General features: G+C 37.5%; 1 protein-coding gene across 12 annotated transcripts in view; it reads right to left on the bottom strand.

Moving 5' to 3' along the window:
- The window catches only part of EMSY (EMSY transcriptional repressor, BRCA2 interacting), a 93,863-nt gene that overhangs the window by 47,782 nt on the left and 23,055 nt on the right, over positions 1 to 23,026 (bottom strand). For all 12 annotated transcript variants that reach the window (XM_088843196.1, XM_055423731.2, XM_055423730.2 and 9 more), the window contains 3 exons: positions 17,760 to 18,036; positions 13,157 to 13,411; positions 963 to 1,112 (listed from right to left, as the gene is read on the bottom strand). In XM_088843196.1, coding sequence (XP_088699322.1) covers positions 963 to 1,112; positions 13,157 to 13,411; positions 17,760 to 18,036 — 682 coding nt within the window. The remainder of the gene's footprint in view (positions 1 to 962; positions 1,113 to 13,156; positions 13,412 to 17,759; positions 18,037 to 23,026) is intronic.

Here is a 23,026-nt window from a genome sequence, read left to right as displayed (position 1 = left end):
ACTTTTACATAATGGCCAATAGGTGATAGCTTATAAACCTGAGAAAGGAATCACTTTACACTGTTCAGATTCTACCATCTAAATTTGTTGTTGTTCGGTTGTTAAGTCATGTCCGACTCTTTGCGACCCCATGGACTACAGTACGCCAGGTTTCCCTGTCCTTCACTATCTCCTGGAGTTTGCTCAAACTCATGTCCATTGAGTCAGTGATGCCATCCAACAATCTCATCTCATCATCTAAATCTGGCCCTCTTCAAAGAGTCTGGTAAGAGTTACACAAATCTAAAATAACAGAATGGATAATACTAATTCTAACATTAATTTATAGTAATGGCTAGTAAAGCACTCTCCTGGGAACTTAACATACCAGATTTAGTAAAGGTATTATGATCACATTGAAACAGACAATGGAAAAGACTGAGAGGAATTAAACTGGTCAAAGTCACAAAGGATGGGCCATAGTCTGGATGCTCTCCTAACTGGGTAAAATGGCATCCAATGCTTCTCTCAGTCAGACTAACACTTACCATGCAATAATGTAACAAAGACTCTCAGCCTCATCAGGGTGAGATTCTCGGGCTGGGACTGTGTTTTCATTCACTCAACAAATCCTGACTGAACACCTACTTACAGATCAGCTCTACATACATGTGGTAAATAAAACAGACACAGTCCCTTGTCCTCATGGACCTCACGAGCTAATAAAGTGATTAACATCAAACAAATTGACAAAAAAGTACCTAAGTAATTAGAAATTGTAGCATGTGTTACAAAGGAAAAGAAGAGGACCATGACAACAGCAGAGAGCTAATTCAAGTTGGGAGGAGGGAAGAGTCAAGAGAGGCCTCTTTGAAGAATTGTTTCCTGAATTTCTATATACCTAATGTCAAGCAAATTACTGGGTCAGAGAAATCACTCAGTGAGTATGATGAATGAATGGACTGATGCTCAAGATAACTTACCAGTAGGAGTGGTTACCAGTTTAGTTGTCATAATTGCACCATTACTGCTAACCACCATAATAGGGGAATTGCTACTGGTAGGCAGAGTTGCTGTCACTGGTTTGGGTAAGATTTTACTTGGTTGAACTTGTTGTGTGATGATTTTAACACCTTTGAAAGAAGAAAGATAAATCTCAATACAAATTATTTTTTAATAACGTGCTTTATATCAACCCAAGAGGGCAGCAGTTATACACATTTACTGAGTCTTGACTAAAAAGAAACTTTCTTTCATACAGATGAATTATACTCTTTTAACTTTTATCCCACAAACTCCTATCTTTCCAAATTTCTTTGATTCAGGAATATAATTAAAATACTACAAAAACTATTTAACAAGTTCTTAATGAAAAATGATTTTTGTCTATGATTACATCATATGAGAGCTTTCAAACCAAATTAGCCATTGATCTTAACTTTCACAGACAATCTGTGTTCTAAGCAAATACTTGGGATGAAAGGACTAGGATAAGAAGACAAAAACTTAACATAGCTTTTATATATTCTCTACTCTATCAAAGATTTTTCTAACCTCTTAAGATTACAAAAAGCAAGAACATTTTCTTTTTGAACCTTTTATTTTTAAACTGACTTATTTTGAAGTATTTAAATAGCTCACTTTGTCAAAAGTAAAGAATATGCTGTTATTGAACCTACATAAAATACACATGTGGACAAGAATTTGAAAACAATATATAAAAATAAAATTAAAATATTAGGGTGGTGATGTTATATTTTTTATACATTTTTAAAATTTATTTAAATGTTACTGTTACATTGACTTTCCAAATTTCAAATGTCCATTTAAAAGAAATCTCTCATGCTAACAACAAATTTAAGTCCTAACAGCTGTTAACTAAGGAAGGAAAATTTTGGTAACACTTTTTCCCCACTAAACTTCACTGAAATAATTCATGGAATAGAATATATTTCAATAGACAACTAAAATTTTTATTACTTTTTTGGATGGTGATTTAGGTTAAGATATGAGGGAGCAAACAAATATAATAGCCTTAAATAATTATAAAATACTTATACCCAACAAAAAAGTTAAAATAATAACATCTAGGCATAATTAGTCAAGTTACTTAATGATCTTTATGACTCAGCTTTCCATTCATAAAATAAAGATAATATTAGTATATATACCTTCTAGGATTGTTGTGAAGATTAATTATGGGGAAATTGTGAATTGCCTAATACATAGCAAGGATTCAATAGAAAAAAAAGTATTACTACTGTATAAACAAACTCTGATTATAATAAATCATAAACTATAAAGCTGTAGGGGAAAAATGATTTCTAGAATTATCTTATTAATGAGTTATAACAATGCTTAAGGTACATAAAGAAGATAACTCCCATGCTTCTAAAACCATTCCTCTCATTGTTGCAGTAAACAGGAAAAAAGAGGAATTAAGTTTTTTCTTTCCCTTTCCTGAGAACAAAGAAGATAAAGAGAACAGTGAGCAGGCCTGATCATTCCTACTTTTTACTTTAACTGTTCCTAATCTGTTGTTGTTCAGTCACTCAGTCGTGTCCGACTATTTGTGACCCCGTTGACTGCAGCATGCCAGGCTTCCCTGTACTTCACTATTTCCTGGAGTTTGCGCAAACTCATGTCCACTGAGTCAGTGATGCCATACAACCATCTCATCCTCTGTCAGCCCCTTCTTTTCTTGCCCTCAATCTTTCCCAGCATCAAGGTCTTTACCAATAAGTCTACTTTTTGCATCAGGTGGCCAAAGGATTGGCGTTTTAGCATCAGTCCTTCCAATGAATATTCAGGGTTGATTTCCTTTAGGATTGATTGGTTTGATCTCCTTGCTGTCCAAGGGACTCTCAAGAGTCTTCTCCAGCACCACAATTCAAAAGCATCAATCCTAATCTCTAGTCTGTAACTAAGGTTGCTTTTCTGCCCCCTAACTTGACATGAGCTACATTTTGCACCTATTATCCTTTGACTGTGTGAATTACATCCTGAAGCTGGTGCTCACCTTTATAGCACTCGCTTCATAGACCACTCCTCATAGTTTTTCTCTTTTTGCACTACAGAAAGAAGGCCACAGGGCTACCAAACTGCCAGATTCAATTACTGGGTTACCTGATGCCACCCTATCATTGTTTTTTGAAACAATGCAAGAGGAAGAATACAAGATCCCTACACCTTTGTTCCTCATCATTGACTCCTGACTGCAAGCCCTCATCTTATATAAGCTCCTAGACTCCTCACGGAAGTGGAGGCTCAGTTCTTGAGGTACGAGGCTGTTGTGTCGCCCTCTGCTGCTGCTGCTACTAAGTCGCTTCAGTTGTGTCCGACTCTGTGACCCAATAGACGGTAGCCCACCAGGTTCCTCCACCCCTGGGATTCTCCAGGTAAGAACACTGAAGTGGGTTGCCACTTCCTTCTCCAATGCATGAAAGTGAAAAGTGAAAGTGAAATCGCTCAGTTGTGTTCGTCTCTTAGCGACCCCATGGACTGCAGCCTATCATGCTCCTCCACCCTCTGCTGGCTGAGGATTAAAGCCACTTTTCTAATTCCTCCAAGTTCTGTCTTCGTATTTTTTTATTCGGCTTCAGAGGGCAGAGAAAGGCAAGATTTTGGCCCTAACATCACTAAAACAAAACAAACTGTGTGGTGTGCTCAACTGCTCAGTTATGTCCAACATTTTGTGACCACGTGGACTGTAGCCAACCAGGTTCCTCTCTGCATGGGGTTTTTCAGGCAAGAATACTAGAGTCGGTTGCTATTTTCTCCTCCAGGGGATCTTCCCAACCCAGGAATGGAACCTGCATCATCTGTGTCTCCTATACTGGCAGGCAGATTCTTTACCATAGAGCCACCCGGGAATCAAACTGTGTGGTTCGGTTCAGTTTAGTTCAGTCACTCAGTCGTATCCGACTCTTTGTGACCCCATGAACTGCAGCATGCCAGGCCTCCCTGTCCATCACTAACTCCTGGAGTCTACCCAAACTCATGTCCATCGAGTCGGTGATGCCATCCAGCCATCTCATCCTTTGTCATCCCCTTCTCCTCCTGCCTTCAATCTTTCCCAGCATCAGGGTCTTTTCAAATGAGTCAGCTCTTCACATCAGGTGGCCAAAGTATTGGAGTTTCAGCTTCAACATCACTCCTTCCAATGAACACCCAGGACTGATCTCCTTTAGGATGGACTGCTTGGATCTCCTTGCAGTCCAAGGTACTCTCAAGAGTCTTCTCCAACACCATAATTCAAAAGCATTAATTCTTTGGTGCTCAACTTTCTTTATAGTCCAACTCTCACATCCATATGTGACCACTGGAAAAACCATAGCCTTGACTAGACGGACCTTTGTTGGCAAAGTAATGTCTCTGCTTTGCAATATGCTGTCTAGGTTGGTCATAGATTTCCTTCCAAGAAGTATGCGTCTTTTAATTTCATGGCTCCCATTAATTTTGGAGCCCAGAAAAATAAAGTCAGCCACTGTTTCCCCATCTATTTGACATGAAGTGATGTGACCGGATGCCATGATCTTCGTTTTCTGAATGTTGAGCTTCAAGCCAACATTTTCACTCTCCTCTTCGTGTGGTAATGGATGTTAATTAAACTTATTGGGGTCATTTCATAATGCATGCATATATCAATCATTATGTTATACATCTCAAACTAATAATGTTATATGTCAATTATACTTCAATTTAAAATAAGCAAATGACAAAAACCATTCCAGAGATTGATTTCTGACAAGAAAGCATGAGGAGCTCTGCTGACAATGAAACTGGTGAAAATGATTTTTAAAAAATAAATAAATAAAACCAACCAATGAAAGGCTCTGGAAACAGTTCCAAGACCAAACAAAAAACATCTATTCAAGAATACATTTGGTAAGATAGGAGAGATCTATAATATTTAAACTAAGACCTGTTCCTCCTCATCCCTCCCTACAGGTAAAGCAAGGACTCCTCTCCAGACTCCCACAGTCAAGGGCACAGGGTTTCCCCCTTCTCCAGCTCCTAGATGGAGGGCTTTCTTCTGAGGAGTAGAAGGACTTCAGCTTATCTCATCCTGCTCCCTGGTACCTGCTGCTAAGTCACAGGCCACTGCAGTCAAGAGGTGGCTACTCCCTTCTGCCCAGCCCCCAATCCATGGCTCTGTCTTGGGCAAAAAGCCTCTGAGAACATTGGGCTTGTGACCACTCCCACTCTGGCTTATAAGACAGTGGCTCCACCACCAGGGAAAGCAAGCCAAGAGGATCTGAGGCTGGTTGCCCACTCTCCCACACTTGACTTCACCAAGTGCTCTCGGCTCATAGAACAGGGGTATCACTCAGAGAAAAGCCTGCCATGACCCTATCCCCAGAGTTTCAGAGCTGCCTGAGGATAAAAACAGGTCTTAAAACAGATAGCTCCCTAGCCTTTTCCCAGAGAAACTGAACTCATCTGTAACAGAGCATGGAGAAGTTCAAACCTAAGGGTGCTCTCAAAAACAATGGAGGATGTGACGAAAAAGACTAGAGATCTCTTCAAGAAAATTAGATACCAAGGGAACATTTCATGCAAAGATGGACAGATATGGTATGGACCTAACAGAAGCAGAAGATATTAAGAAGAGATGGAAAGAATACACTGAAGAACTATACAAAACAGTGTCTTAATGACTCAGATAACCAGGATGATGTGATCACTCACCTAGAGTCAGACATCCTGGAGTGTGAAGTCAAATAGGCCTTAGGAAGTACCATATGAAAAAGCTAGTAGAGGTGATGGAACTCCAGCTGAGCTATTTCAAATCCTAAAAGTTAATGCTGTGAAAGTGCTTCACTCAATATGCCAGAAAATTTGGAAAATTCAGCAGTGGCCACAGGACTGGAAAAGGTCAGTTTTTATTCCAATTCCAAAGAAGGGCAATGCCAAAGAATGTTCAAACTGCCACACAACTGCACTCATTTCACATGTTAGCAAGGTAATGCTCAAAATCTTCCAAGCTAGGCTTCAATAGTACATGAACCAAGAACTCCCAGATGTACAAACTGGATTTAGAAAAGGCAGAGGAACCAGAGATCAAACTGCCAATATCCACTGGATCATAGAAAAAGCAAGGGAATTCCAGCAAAACACCTACTTCTGCTTCATTGACTATGCTAAAGCCTATGACTGTGTCAATCACAACAAACTGGAAAATTCTGAAAGAGATGGGAATACCAGACTACCTTACCTGCCTCCTGAGAAACCTGTATACAGGTCAAGAAGCAACAGTTAGAACCAGACATGGAACAACAGACTTGTTCCCAATTGGGAAAAGAATACGTCAAGGCTGTATACTGTCACCCTGCTTATTTAACTTACATGCAGAGTATATCACGCTAAATGTGGGGCTGGATGAAGCTCAAGTTGGAATCAAGAAAAATATCAATAACCTCAGATATGCAGATAACACCACCCTTATGGCAGAAAGTGAAGAAGAACTAAAGAGCCTCTTGATGAAAGTGAGGAGAGTGAAAAACCTGGCTTAAAACTTAACATTCAGAAAATTAAGATCATGGCATCCAGTCCCATCACTTTATGGTAAATAGATAAGGAAACAATGGAAACAGTGACAGACTATTTTCTTGGGCTTCAAAATCACTGCGGACAGTGACTATAGTCATAAAATTAAAAGACGCTTGCTCCTTGGAAGAAAAGCTTTGATAAACCTAGATAGTGTGTTAAAAAGAAGAGCCATTACCTCACCAACAAAGGTCCGCCCAGTCAAAGCTATGGTTTTCCCAGTAGTCATTTATGAATGTGAGAGTTGGACCATAAAGGCTGGGTGCCACAGAATTGACACTTTTGAACTGTGGTGCTGAAGAAGATTCTTGGGAGTCCCTTGGATTGCAAGGAGATCAAATCAGTCAACCCTAAAGGAAATCAACACTGAATATTCACTGGAAGGACTGATACTAAAGCTGAAGTTCCAATCCTTTGGTCACGTGATGTGAAGAGTCAACTCATTGGAAAAGACCTTGATGCTGGGAAAGATTGAGGGGAAGGAGAAGAGGGTTGTTAGGAGAAGCATATTGACTGAAATCACCCACCCTGGCCAAGCACCACAGTAATCATCTGTTTGAGTAATTTATGACGGGAGGTCTGTGCAAGGAGCATGGAACTAATAAGCCACCACTAATCAGAAGTTTGGGAAAGGTCAAAAGGAGACACCATGTGTCCAACTACCTCCCAGTATCCTTGCTGGCATCCATCTTGGCTGAGCAATTCTTGGCACCACCAGGAAGGACTCTGAGTCAGAATGATTGGTCAAAGACAACCAGGAAGCTAACCCCACCACTATAAAGCCAGAGACTGCAAGTCACATGGCAAAGCACATCTCCTGGGTTCCCTTAGCCTACTGCCCTCCACCAAGCAACCTCTTTCCCAATAAAATCTCTTGCTTTGTCAGCTCCTTGGACAATTCATTTCCAAGTGTTAGACAAGAGCCCACTCTCGGGCCCTGGAAGGGGTTTCTCAATCCTGCAACAGGGCAACAGAGGATGAGATGGTTTGAGGATATCATCAACACAATCGACATGAGTTTCAACAAACTCCGGGAGATAGTGAAGAACAGGGAAGCCTGGCATGCTGCAGTCCATGGGGTCGCAGAGTCAGACTCCTCTTAGCAACTGAAAAACAGTGGAGAAGTTCAAGCCTAAGGGTATCTCAAAACAGTGGAAGATGTGATGAAAGGCAATTTTATAAGTAGAATCATGGATTTGATTAAGATAGACTATAGGCCAGATAGTTTGTAGAAGAGAGCCAAATAGTAAGGAAGCTAAGAGGAACCCTTCTGTGGTCAGAACAAATATCAAAAATAGACCTTTGAAATTATTCCTTCAAAGAAGCCGCAATTTGCAACAGTTTGTAGAGCAACTTATACTCCAGAGCATTGTTGGATACAATAGAGAAATCAGTTAGTGAAGTTTAACAACTAGATGTGGTAAGGAAAAAAGAAGAGCGAGCCATACGAATACCACTGTCACCTCAGAATGACTGGGCATACCTGCAGCTGTACCTCCCTAAGGAACAATAGTGCAGGCTTATGCTGATTGCAGCCATGAAATTAAAAGACGCTTACTCCTTGGAAGGAAAGTTATGACCAACCTTGATAATATATTAAAAAGCAGAGACATTACTTTGCCAACAAAGGTCCGTCTAGTCAAGGCTATGGTTTTTCCCGTGGTCATGTATGGATGTGAGAGTTGGACTGTGAAGAAAGCTGATCGCCGAAGAATTGATGCTTTTGAACTGTGGTGCTGGAGAAGACTCTTGAGAGTTCCTTGTACCGCAAGGAGATCCAACCAGTCCATTCTAAGGGAGATCGATCCTGGGTGTTCATTGGAAGGACTGATGCTAAAGCTGAGACTGCAATACTTTGGCCACCTCATGCGACGAGTTGACTCACTGGAAAAGACTCTGATGCTGGGAAGGGTTGGGGGCGGGAGGAGAAGGGGACGACCGAGGATGAGATGTCTGGATGGCATCACCGACTCTGTGGACTTGAGTCTGAGCGAGCTCCGGGAGTTGGTGATGGACAGGGAGGCCTGGCGTGCTGTGATTCATGGGGTCGCGGAGAGTCGGACACGACTGAGTGACTGAACTGAACTGAACTTCAACAAAATAATTGATCCTGCCACTAAACAACAAATAACCATGCAAATAACAGTAACAAATCACAAATGAGGGTAGAGGAAGACCTGTACCCAGTTACAACATACAATGTCTATTATCTATATATTCAATCTAAAATATCAATGTAAATGTCTAAAATGTCCAGTTTTCAACAAAAACATCAGGAGACATGCAAAAAAACAGGAAAATATGACCCACACAGGGGAAAAAAGCAGTCAACAGAAACTGTTGAGAGCAACCACGTGTCAGATTTAACAACAACAACAAAAAGGCTTCAAAACAGCCATTACACATATGTTCACAGAACTAGAGGAAAGCATGATTACAGAAGTAAAAGAAGGTATGCTAACAAAGTTGCATCAAATAAAGAATATTAATTAAGCAATAAAAATTACAAAAAAGAATCAAATGGAAAATGTAGAGCTGAAAATATAGTAATTGAAATAAAAAATTCACTAGAAGGGCTTAAGAGTAGATTTGAACTGGCAGAAAAATGAATTAACAAATTTAAAGATAGATCAGTTACAGATTATGCAAGCCGAAGAACAGAAAGAAAAAAGAATGAAAAAAATGAACATAAATGTGAAACACCATTAAGTGCACAACACATATGTAACTACAAAAAGGAAGGAACAGAGAGAAAAGGGAACATTCAAAGAAATAATGGCTGAAAATGTCCCAAACTTATTGAAAAGCAGTAACTTACACATCCAGGAAGCTGGACAAACATTAAAGAAGATAAATACCAAGAAATCCACAAACAGGCAAACCATACTTAGAATGTTGAAAGTCAAAGACATGGAGGAAATCCTGAAAGCATCAAGAGAACAACAATTTTCCATTTACAAGGGAACTGCATCAAGGTTCGAAACTGACTTTTCAGTGGAAACAATCGAGGTCAGGAGGCAGTAGAAATATGTGTTCAAAGTGTCAAAGAAAATCGGTCAACCAAGAATCTGATATTCAGCAAAGCTGTCTTTCAAATATTGCAGATGAAATAGTCTTTATCAAATAAATTAAAAATGAAGTGAATTTGTTGCTACCTGACCACTTTACAACAGACACTGAAAGAAGTTCTATGAATAGAAAGAACTAGAAACAAAACAATAATATTCACTCTTGCCAGTTATATTCAAAATTTTACCATTCCAGTCAGGGAAATCAGGCAAGAATAAGAAATACAAGGCATCCTGATTATAACAGAAGAAACTATCTCTATTTGCACATGACTTGGTATTTCATATAGAAAATCCTAAGGAATTCACTAAAAACTATTAGGACTAAAAGTGAGTTTAGCTAAGTTGCAGATGTAAAATCAATAGATTCAGTTGCATTTCTATACTAATCCAAATAACTAGAAAAATAAAATACTTAAAAATAAAGTAACAAAAGTGTAAAGTTAATACACTGAAAACCATTCATTTCAACAGTGTTGAAAGAAATTAAAGCTCTAAACAAACACAGAAACATCCCATGTTCATGGATCAGAAGATTTAACATTATAAAGATGGTAATATTCCTCAGCTGATCTATAGATACAAAGCAAACCCATGAGATTTTCAGCTTTCTCCTTTGTAGAAATTGACAAGCTGATTTCAAAATTCATACAGAACTGCAAGGGACTCAGAACAGCCAAAACATCTTTTAAAAAATAACAGAACAGTAATATTTATACTTCCTGATTTCAAAACTTAATATAAACCAATGGTAATCAAATCAGCACAGAGACAGACATATAATGGAATACAATTGAGAATCCCAAAATAAAGTCATACATGTTTTCAGTGGATTTTCCACAAGGGTACTGAGACCATTGAATGGAGGGGGAACAGTCTTTTTGAAAAAATGTTATTGGGATAATCAAAGCTCAATATGCAAAGAATGAAGTGGGATCCTTACTTCACACCATTACAAAATTAATCAAAACAGATCAAAGATCTAAACTTAAGAGGTAAAATTATCAATCTCTTAGGAAAAACATAAGGATAATCTTCATAACCTAGGATCTGGCAGAAGATTCTTAAATAAGATACCAAAAGGACAAGCAACACAAGAAATCAACTGTACGTCATTAAAATTAAAGACGCTTGTGCTTCAAAGGACATCATCAAGAAAATGAAAAAACGATCCACGGAATGGGAGGAAATGTTGGCAGTTCATGTATCTGGTAAAGACTTAATATCTAAAATATGTAGAGCAAAAAAAAGCCTTTCAGTTCAATAATAAAAAGACAAAGAACTCAATCTAAAAATGGCAAAGGATATAAATAGACATTTCTCCAAGGTAGACACAAAAAGGGCCAATAACCACATGAAAAGACGCTCAACACTATTAGTCATCAGAGAAACACAAATCAAAATGACGAAATATCACTTGACACAAACTACAGTTGCTAGAATCCAAAAATCAGAGACAAACAAGTGATATCAATGGACAAGTGGATAAACAGAATGTGGAAATATTATTTGGCCATAAGAAGGAGTGAAATACTAATACATGCTATTTCATAAATGAACCTTGAAATCATTGTGAAGTAAGAAAAGCCAGTCACAAAAGATCACACATTAAATGACTGCATTCACATAAAAACCCAGAATATAGAAATCTAGAGACAGAAAGTAGATTAGTGGTTGCTTAAGGCTAAGAGGTTGTCATGGTGGGACTTCTTTTGAAAGTGATGAAAATATTCTAAAAATCAACTGTGGTGATGGTTGCACATATCTGTGAATATACTGAGTGAGTGAAAGCTGCTCAGTCATGTCCAACTCTTTGTGACCCCATGGCTGTAGCCCATCAGGCTCCTCTGTCCATGGAATTCTCCAGGCAAGAATACTGGAGTGGGTAGCCATTCCATTCTCCAAGGAATCTTTCTGACCCAGCGACTGAACCCAGGTCTCCTACACTGTAGGCAGATTCTTTACCATCTGAGCCACCAAGGAAGTGAATATACTGCTGCTGCTGCTGCTGAGTCACTTCAGTCGTGTCCGACTCTGTGTGACCCCATAGATGGAAGCCCACCAGGCTCCCCCGTCCCTGGGATTCTCCAGGCAAGAACACTGGAGTGGGTTGCCATTTCCTTCTCCAGTGTGTGAAAGGGAAAAGTGAAAGTAAAGTCGCTCAGTTGTGTCCGACCCCTAGCGACCCCACGGACTGCAGCCTACCAGGCTCCTCCATCCATGGGATTTTCTAGGCAAGAGTACTGGAGTGGCTTGCCATTGCCTTCTCTGAGTGAATATACTACCTACCATTAAATAGTACTCTAAATGGATTGAATGGTAGGTGAATTCTCTTTCAATAAAGCTCTTTTTTAAAAAAAATTCCAGAGCATTTTGAAAAGGAAAACTTTACAATTCTTTCTTGAAAGCACATATACCATTGAAACTAAAGCCTGACAGAGACTGCAGGCAAAAAGAAAACAAGAGATCAATTTCCCTATGACTACTGATACATTATACCATCCATACCTCATACTAGCTGTGAGGCAGTGGCCAAATGGTACAAACTTACAGTCAAAAAGTACCAACTTAGAGTTAAAAGATATGTAAGTGCTGGGGATGTAATGTACACCATGATGACTACAGCTAACAATACTGCACTGGATATTTGCAAGTTGCTGAGAGTAAATCTTAAAAGTTCTCATCACAAGAAAAAACACTGCAACTATGTGCGGTGACGATGCTAACTTACTGTGGTAATCACTTTGTAATGTATGCATATATCATCAAGTCATTATGCGACATATAAAACTAATACAATGTTATATCAATTACACCTTAAAAAATAATAAAGTGTTCCTACAAAAAAGTAAACAAAAAATTGAAACTATCAGGATCTCCCAAAGTCCTATTCTACCCTGAAATAAAATATAGATTCAATGGATGAAAAAAAATCCATTTTCTTTTCTTAAAGATACTAAGTATATTAAGAGGTTTTTAATCTCCTTAAATCTAAGACTCTATCCTATCTGCCTTTCTATTCAATACCTTTATGATTCAGTAACTTACAGTTATTGCCTCCTACCCCTGAGTTCCCACTGTGCTAGAGATGATTTCAATAAACTGTTAAACCACATTCTTCACTGAGTGTCTTTTAATCTTAGTACCTCTGCCTAGCACCTAGCAACTAATGCCAAATTCACAACATGACCTCTAACACAAGACTCCCCAGACTAATTTTTCCACTGCTCACTCTCACTTCTCATAACCCCAGTGGGCTCCAGAGTATAGTTCTAAAATCTGGGTTTGTTTCCTCCGCTTCCTTTCTCTCTCCTGAAAGTTCACTGAAGAAAACCTCTTCCTGCTGTGCAAACTGCTTTTTCATTCTTCTCTATTCCCAAGCATTAGTTCTCTCTATATAAATATCCCCAAAAGGAGGGCCTCAAAATATACTTTGGAATTAAAACTCTAGTGCTTAAGGAGCCTATATGTGGAAGTAAATCCATATATATTATTACAATCTTCAGAGAACTGGTGAATGGGGAAGAATTACCATCTCCTGTAAACATTTTTCCATTTACCTGACTCCTGTTTGATTTGAATGGTAGGCTTGATACCAGGTGGCAAAGGAGATTGCTGAGGCTGTTGCTGATGAGATACTGGAGAAGGCTGGGCCACCTGTTGCTGTGTCTGTTGCTGCACTTGATGTAATTGCTGCTTAGGAGACTGCTGATGCTGTTTAGGAAACTGTGCAAGAATCTGAGTTGGGGCACCCACTAAGCTTTTGGGAGAAGGAAGTCTGGTTGATGCCATTTTGATTGCTGATGTAGATACACCTATAGAAAAGTAAGGAAAAGAACATTTAAAAGTAAAGCATAATTAATGCTACTTCTGGTTATTATAGTAGATAATAGTTTAAAACTAGGCAAATCAATAAAAACAATGATTATTCAACACATGGTGTCAGATATAATGTATGTAGTATTTTACATATCTGATATCTAGTCCTCAAACTTTGTAAGAGAGGCATCATTGCTCCAATACTTAAAAAACTAACTCACTTTCCCGTGGTGAAGAGTCAAAACAAAAGAAACATCAGCCAGCATATTTTCAGACATCTCTCAATAGGTTTTTCTCTTAGAAAATACAGATTTTCAATGTGAATAAAGGAACAAAAGCAAACTAAGTTTGGTTTTGTTTTTTGCAAACTAAGTTTTGAATACAGTTTTTTAAACATTGCTTTTCAGGTTTTTATGAGTCAATTTAAAAATGGCATTAGACAAAATAGTTCACACTGAAACATTCACCTTTTGAATTATTTAGCATGGCAAAGCAGCTTTTCTGTATCTCGTTTCCAATAAAGTAAATATCAGTTGTTTCTTGAGAACTGGGTCATTAAATAATCATGTAGAAAGGTACAAGTGGGCATACTATTTAATATATCCATAGCAAAAAATTCTCGTGATATGAGGTTTTAAGAAAATTTTCAGTGCAATGCTAATTATTAGCAAGCATGCACAGGAAGCAAGTACCAACAATTTTCACTACAGATGTTATGAGTTTGAGAAAAATTATTCCCTCTCCCAGATTTTTCAGCAGTAATCTTACAATTCATCAATAACACAATAGGACTATTATCTGTTAGGAAGAGAAACTGATAAATTAATAGCCTAATTATAAAGATCTAATTATCAAACAGGCTATTTCATACCTTCCTCCCCCACAACCCTATTATGACATTTATATTGCATTACAGAAAAAAAATTTAAATATCACATTTGTATGGAAAATGTTTCTGGAGAATAATAAAAACGAAGAAGAAATCTTAAGACACTCTGACTCAGTTTTCCTGTATGTTGAGTTTACCCTGCACTATAATTCTCTAAGGGTTGTTTACGGATCAGGTAAAACCACAGATTGAGGAGTACTTTGAGAGAAGACAAAAGAAAGATACCGTTAGAATCAGCTGGAGGGCTTACTCATCTCATTTACACATTATTCTTCCACCTCACTCACCTCCATCCCTCCCTGACTGCTAGGATTTTGGTGAAATGTATCTGCTATATTGCTTAGTTTTACTAAACTGGATTATCTCTGGAGCCCCTTTCAAGTGCCAACGTTTTAAAACTTAATGAATATAAAGTGTTATTCAAGTAAAAGACAGTATTTTTAAACTATCTGAAAACTTTAACCTTTATATTGCATTAATGAACTCTAGTATTAACTGAGGTAAACTGTGCAGATGAGTAACTTCCTAACTAACCTATGTTCTCTACATCCTTTTCTATAGGACCACATTTGAATTGACAGGGTTGAGGAATTTCATAAGAGGATTTCATGAAACAGAAATAGAAAATGGGAATTGCATTCAGGGCCAGACTAAAAAAATAAATATGGCAAAGAGAACAGGAGTATTAGTGGATACAATAAAATAGGAAGTACCATGTTACTTAGGTTGAAGTGCAATCAAGGAGGAAAATAAAAGCAGAAGACTGTCACAATATTGGGTAAGGTAATTAATCAAGTCAATAAAACATTATTAGAAGAATGAGACAAAATAAATTTCTCTCACCAAAGTAAGAGAAAAGACAATGGCAACAGGATTTATCTGACAAAAAATAAAAAGGAGAAAAATAATAGTAATCAACCTGAGTAATAAATAATAGTCCATCCTTCGGTTAAAAAAGAACAAGAGTCAGATGAATTTAAGAGATAAGATAAAAAAGGTTATTTATGACTTATAATCTGATAAATACTGTATGAAAACTAGAGGGGATAAAAGGGAAGAATCATGTTGTGATACATACTGAAGTATTTATCACTGAAATTATGATATTTAGGATTTGCTTCAAAACATTCTGGGTCAGGGATATGTAGAGGAAAATAGCAGGTATAGATGAAACAACACTGATCATGTGTTGTTCATCTGAAGCTGGGTAATGGGCACATGGGCATTCATTTACTATTCTATTTATGTGCATGGAATTTTCCATAATAAAAAAGAAAATTTCAGTTATCCTATTTCATAGATGACCAATTCAGTATAAACATTCTAATTGGTAGAAATTAGGACTTCTTATATTCCAAATATATAGTTCCTCTCCATACACATGAGCCAACCATACACAATTCCCCTACATTCTACTTTTAGAGCCAATCAGATATTACTTAAATGGCAGAAAGCAAAGAGAAACTAAAGAGCCTCTTAATGAAGGTGAAAGTGAAAAAGCTGGCTTAAAACTCAACATTCAGAAAACTAAGATCATGGCATTTGATTCCACCACTTCATGGCAAATAGATGGGGAAGCAGTGGAAACAGTGACAGACTATTTTTCTGGGCTCCAAAATCACTTCAGACGGTGACTGCAGATGCTTGCTCCTTGGAAGAAAAGCTATGACAAGCCTAGACAGCATATTAAAAAGCAGAAACTTGATTGACAAAAGTCCACATAGTCAAAGCTATGATTTTTTTCAGTAGTCATGTATGGATGTGAGAGCTGGACCATAAAGAAGGCTGAGTGCCAAAGAATTGATGCTTTCTAATTGTGGTGCTGGAGAACACTCTTGAGAGTCCCTTGGACTGCAAGGAGATCAAACTAGTCAATCCTAACGGAAATCAACCCTGAATATTCATTGGAAGGACTGATGGTGAAGTTGAAGCTCCAATCCTTGTCCACGTGATTCGAAGAGCCAACTCATCGGAAAAGACCCTGATGTTGGAAAAGACTGAGGGCAACAGAAGCAGGTAACAGAGAATAAGATGGCTGGACAGCATCACTGACTCAACGGACATGAGCTTGAGCAAACTCCAGGAGACAGTGAAGGACAGGGAAGCCTGGTGTGCTGCAGTCCATGGGGTCACAAACAGAGACGACTTAGCGACTAAACAACAACTACACTTATTAACATGGAGTCCTCCATCAGGTCTTATTATTACTAAGACTCTTCCCCCTCCACCACCAGCTGCCCCTGGAAGAATAACCAGAAACAGATACATCAGCTCTAAAACAGTTTGCCTTTAGTCCCCAAAAGAAGCAAACACAGAATGCCATAGTGCCCCAGGTACCTACAAAGAAGCTACTGAAGAAGCCCTGCACTCAGAATCACAATTGCAGTTTATATATTACCACTTCTACTAACATTTACCTTTTTCTAAGAAAATGTCTTAATTTCTTAGCACTTATATCTAAATTAAATATCTCAAAAAAAAAAAAAACCCTCAAAATAATCATATAGTTTCCTTGGAGTATCTACATTTGGATAGTTTATTTTTCTATCTCTCATGCTCTATTGAATTCCACTGAATTTAGGAGAAATCTCTGAGATGTCTTGTCTAGTTCCCCTATGACGACTTAGGGCTCAAAGATATACAGGATGCTAAGAAACAAAGGAGAAAATAGGGAAGTCAAAGTTACAGGTGCCCAAGAGATTCAGAAATTACCTGGAGAAAATTAAGAATGAAAAATGGAAGCATAGAATATTCATTTGCCTAAAGCTATTTCAATAATAACGAAGAGAAATACCAGTCAAACCAGTCAATCCTAAAGGAAATCAACCCTGAATATTCACTGGAAAAACTGATGCTGAAGCTGAAACTCCAATACCTGTGCCACCTGATGCAAAGAGCCAACTCACTGGAAAAGACCCTAATGCTGGGAAAGATTGAAGATGGGAAGAGAAGGGGATGACAGAGGACAAGATGGTTGGATAGCAACAAGGACTCAACAGACATGAATTTGAGCAAACTCTGGGAGATGATGAAGGACAGGGAAGCCTGACATGCTGCAGTCCACGGGGTCGCAAAGAGTCAGACACAACTAGGCAACTGAACAAAAACAAGAGAAATACCCCTCTTTTCTTAAATAACAATTTCACAAAGGGGAAATCTGTGTGTTTTGTGGGGGGCATTAAATCAGAAGCTTGGGATGAACACTACTATATAAAAAATAGATAATCAACAAGCACCTACTATACAGCACAGGGAACCCTACTCAATATTCTGTGATAATCTATAAGAGAAAAGAAACTGAAAAAGAATGAATCTATGTATAACTGAATCACTTTGCTGTACACCTGAAACTAACACACTGTAAATCAATTATACTCCAATAAAATTAAAATATTATGAAAGAAGATTCCATACACTACAGCAGGGACAGAATTTGGTGATGAATTACCACTTACCTTGTGCTACTGTTGACATGACCACAGACGGTGTGGAAGAAACCACAGCTGTTACTGCAACTGTATTAGGAATAGGTGATGGTGTAGAACTGCTGCTGCCACTGCTGCCACTACTGGCCAGAGAGGACTGTGAAGCAGTGATAACCACTGGTGGCTTCTGGGTTGTGGAAGCAATGACTGATGTTGGTACAAGCTTAGTGACTGCTGCATAGTTATGGGATTTGGAGAGAATGTTGGGCACGAAGGTTGAACTTGGTGATGTGGTCACTATAATAACCTAAGGAAGGTAAAATAAGTTATTTTCATGTACCTATCATACTACTAATGTATCTAGACTCACAGTCATATACAATTTAAAAACAGCCTATGAAACACAATGAAGCAATTCAAGAAAAAGAAATTTACAACTAAAAATATATGAAAGCTTTCCTTTACTAGTGATCACCAAAATGTATTTAAAAGAAACAACTTTTACCAACCAAACATTTTAAAAGACAACATTCAATGCTGTACAAGATGCAGCATTTCAATATGCTCAGGGAGTATAAACTGGTATAATTTTTCTAGAAAATAATTTGGATAGTCATTCATGTATAAATATTTGTTGAGCATCTACTATGTGCCAGGCATGGTTCTAGAGGCTGAGGCTAGTGGAATGAACAAAACAGAAAAATTTCTAATTGCCATTAAACTACAGTCCAGTAAGGGGAGAAAAACAGTAAACAAATAGAAAAGTAAATATATGTTGAGATAAATGGAAGACACAATAAAGCAGGGTAGAAAACAAAAGAAAAAGGGGGTGGTATACAGTTTTTTATAAAATGTTCAACGAAGATCTCTCTGACAAGGTGGTAACCAAGCAGAAACTAGAAATAGGGGTTGAATCACACTGCTATCTAGAGGAAGAGCATCCAATGGAACAGGGAACACCAAGTACTAAGCTCCTGAGGGAGAAACAAGCTTGGTATGTTCAAGAAACCTCAAGGACCTAATCAAATGGATTGGAATTTATAAGACAGAGAGCAGTAGCAGACAGACTTAGTAAAATAATGGGAGACTAGATGATGTAAGATCACATTGATATGTATACCCTTGATATGATATGATGAAAATGGCATTTTATCTCTGTGGTCTTCCTTCTAAAAACCCATAACCATAATCTAATCATAAGAAAAACATGAGATAAATTGAAGAAGGGGGACATACTACAAAATATCTGACTAATCCTCAAAACTGTCAAGGTCCTCAAACACAAGGAAAGTATGAAAAACTTTCACAACCAAGACGAGTCTAAGAAGACATGACAAGAAAATGTAATGTGCTAGCCTGGAACAGAAAAAGACAATAGGTAAAAACTAAAGAAATCTAATAAACCATTGACTTTATTAATATTAACGCATCAATATTGGTTTATTAATTGGAGCAAATGTACCATATTAACACAAAATGTTAAGAACAGGGGAGACTGAATGCAGAGTATATGAGAACTCTCTGTACTGTTTTCTCAATTTTCCTATAAATCCAAATCTGTTCTAAAAAATAAAGTACTTTTAAAAAAGCATTACTCAATTTGCTAGGAGAAAAGTACAGCTAGGCAGAGACAGGAGAAACAGGGAGACAAATTAGGAGGCTCCTGAAAACCAAGCAGAGAAGATGGTGCTCAAAATGTCTCTAGTAGAACTGACGAAAAGTGAACAAATTCTGAATATATTTAAAGGTAAAACCAACTGGATTTGCTCACAGACACAGAAAATGGAGGAAAAAAGAGGCAGGATAGAGACTTCAAGATTAACGACTAGGACTTGAAAAATGTAGATGACAGAGGAGAAAGCATTTCCGAAAGAGGGAACAGGACGGCGCAAAAGATCAAAGGTAGGAATTAGTCTGATGTATTTAAAAACAGAAAAGAGAGCCAGTGCAGCAAAAGCATACCGGGCAAGGAAGGGTTACAAAAGTAAGCAGAGGTCAGATCAAATTTGCAAACCAAAGTAAAGAATCTAAATTTTATACTAAGTATAATGGGAAGCCAAGGGAAAATTTTAAGTAAAGAAAAACAAAACCTGATTTATAGTTTAAAATATCATTCTAGTTGCGAGGTGATGAGAGGTAAGAGTGGAAGCAGTGAGACTAGTAAAGAAGTCACTGCAGTAGACTAAGCAAGAAATGGTAGCGGCTGCTTGGACTGGGGTATTAGTAGTCAAAGAGAAGTGATCAGACTCAGATTATTTTAAGACACAGAGTCAACAGGACTTGCTGATGTATGGAAATGGCAGAGCTGAGGAAAAGAAGAGAATCAAGATTAGCTCCTAGAGCTAATACACACTGGTTTATTGAAATCTCCCAATAATCTTACCACAGAGATTACTATTATTATCCCCATTTTACAGTTGAGAACACAAAACCATTTATAAATCTGTAGTATCAGCTTTATTCTGGGCAAGTATAATGGTAGTTTAGTGATACCCCAAACAATACTGAGTGAATTTTTCCTCTTTAACCAGAATTACTTTTTACCTATCTAGGACAGAAAATTGTTTTGAAAAACCCAAAGAATTTAAGGGAGAAATTCTCTTTTTTAATTTTTATATCAGTCCTAAAGAATGTCTGAAATTAAATCAGTCAGTCAAACTTACTGATGTCTGTACTCAGTACTGACATCTCAAAGAAGCTTTGACGTCATATCATGATTATTATATATTCCAGTGTTAGAGAATTCTAAGTAGTGTTCATTACTTTAAGAAGTTTGTTGATTATCTGAGGAGTCAAGAGAGACATACAAGTCTTGACCAGCGTACATCTATATAGACTCAGTCAGCAAACATCTACATAGCACTATAACATACAGCCAGCAGCCATCATATAAACTGAGAAGCAGAACAATATGGAAAAAAGACCGGAAGTTAAGAGTCAAATGAACATGAGAACTCTGAGTAGAGAATCTCTGCTACTAACAAATGGTAGGGCCCCGGATATGTGAAAATCTCTATGTTCCAATTTTCATCTATAAAATAGGGATAATAATACTTACCTTACAAATCATTATAAGGATTAAGTGAGATAATGATGTGAAGCATCTAACATAGTGCTAGGCACATAGCAGGTGGTCAATATTTGGCAGTTTACAAATGGTACTTAATAGTATCTTATTATTACTACTTAATAAATGTTAGAAGGATATCAGTAAAGCTGTTATAGATCAAATCAATCTGGAAATTAATTTTTTAATATATCAAATTAATGTGGAAGTTTATTTTAATGTACTCTATTTTTGCTTCATTAAAAAATTTTATATATCTTTTTCTAAAATTCTGATATCCCTGAGAATCCGAAGAGCTCACAGTTACTACCAACTAGCCAAGCCAATTAATAGTAGTAATAGCAATGGTAGGTTTCATATTTGCCAATTCTGAACTAATAGCAGTACCTTCCTAGAGCACAGTTTTTAGAGGGACTCTGCAGCACAGATGAGGATTCACCAAGGCTTGGCAGGAAAGTATGCCACGCTTAACAGGCAGCATCTGTCATGGGTAGGGAAGGGGAAGCATTCACACTTGGGTCAAATATTTTTAATTTTAGAACTAGAGTATACATGTAGACTTCTAACATTAAGACAGTAACATTTCAGCAAAATAAATATAGAATCTTTGAAAGCCATCTTTTAGATTATAGGTATAAATGATAAAATATATTTTGAGATTTCAGTCTGCAAGATAATTTCTGATCTGAAAAGGGGTTATCCAAAATTAGAGATCCACCTTGAAGAAAATTTACTTGTACTTCAGTTACGTGTTACAATAAGGGAAACAAAGGGATTTTGAAACCAAGAGAACCAAACAGTGTTTATTCAGGCCATAATTCAAATTACTGACCTTCTATCACTCACAAAAACTCCTTAAGAGTGCTGGGACTTGCACCCTAAGGATAAAATGAAAAATATCAATCAAGCATGTGAAAGCATAAAGCTATATTCTGTTGCTTTGTTTACATAAGTGCTGTACCAATGTTATACTTAAAATGAAGGCACCACATTAACACAGGTGGAAATTTGTCTACCCTGAAAATACATGACCTATTTGAATTTGAATCAAGTCCACAAATTCATAAATAATTATACTTAATGTAAAGTAATTCCTAAGTTGACTTTCATAGGATTTATGAGAAATCCAAGGTGAATAGAATAATGGTAACAGCTTTACAGAGATTTCAAAAAAATCCAATTATCCAGCAAAAGGAAAACAAAAAACATACCAAAAATCCAGTGTATTTTATTTGTTAGTCCTACCCACATTCAGCTTCTCCAAGAAATAACAAAATTAATGGCACTGAATACACATGAAGTAAAAGAGTATAGTTTGGAACCTAAAACAAAATACATACTAGATATTTAGTAAATATTTGTGGAATGAATAAGTCTTAATTTTATTTTTTTTTGGCTGTGCTGGGTCTTCATTGCTGGGCAGGCTTTCTCAAGGTATGGCAAGTTGGGGCTACTCTAGCTGCAGTGCATGGGCTTCTCATTGCAATGGCTTCTCTTGTGGAACATAGGCTCCAGGGCACGCAGGCTTCAGCTGGTGTGGCATGTGGACTCAGTAGTTAGGACTCCCGGGCTCTAGAGCACAGGTTCAGTAGTTGCAGTAAATGGGCTTAGTTGCTAAATGGCATGTGGGCTCTTCTGGGAGCAGGACCTGAACCCATGTCTCCTGCACTGGCAGGTGGATTCTTTACCGCTGAGCCACCAAGAAAGCCAATTTAATTTGTTTTACATGTTTATTCAACACAGTAGGACAAATCTAAGGTTCTAAACCTGGAATATTATGGGATGACTCATGCATGACTTTGGAGATAAATATGTCCTCTTATGAGCATTACAAGTCTGACAACCTCAACTATCCATTTTCAATTGACAATTTAGAAGAAAAGGAAAAATTAAAATTAAAAAGTTCACCAAATTTCACTTATAGGTTAGCCCCCATCTATTATAAGAATTTTTATATAGGTTTACTAAGAAGACTGGAAAGTTAATTTAAATGTCAGGTGACATTTACTGAGTATTCATCGTATGTACTATGTTAAGCACTTTCCACGAATCATCTCAATTAATTAAGTAGTAAGCACTATTATTATCTTTGTTTTTAAAAGAAACTGAGGCTCAAGAGAGATTGAGAGCAACTGCTAGAACCATATATACTTATTCATTCAACAAATATTAGTTAACACCTACTGCATGTCAGGCAGTGTTCTAAACACTAGGAAATAGTAATGAATAA

Source organism: Moschus berezovskii, chromosome 14, assembly GCF_049115385.1.
Source record: "Moschus berezovskii isolate FMDL1 chromosome 14, NW_MosBer_1.0, whole genome shotgun sequence".
NCBI classification, from domain to species: domain Eukaryota; kingdom Metazoa; phylum Chordata; class Mammalia; order Artiodactyla; family Moschidae; genus Moschus; species Moschus berezovskii.
The sequence above is the reverse complement of the archived record's forward strand: the minus strand, read 5'-3'. Positions and strand labels throughout refer to the sequence as shown.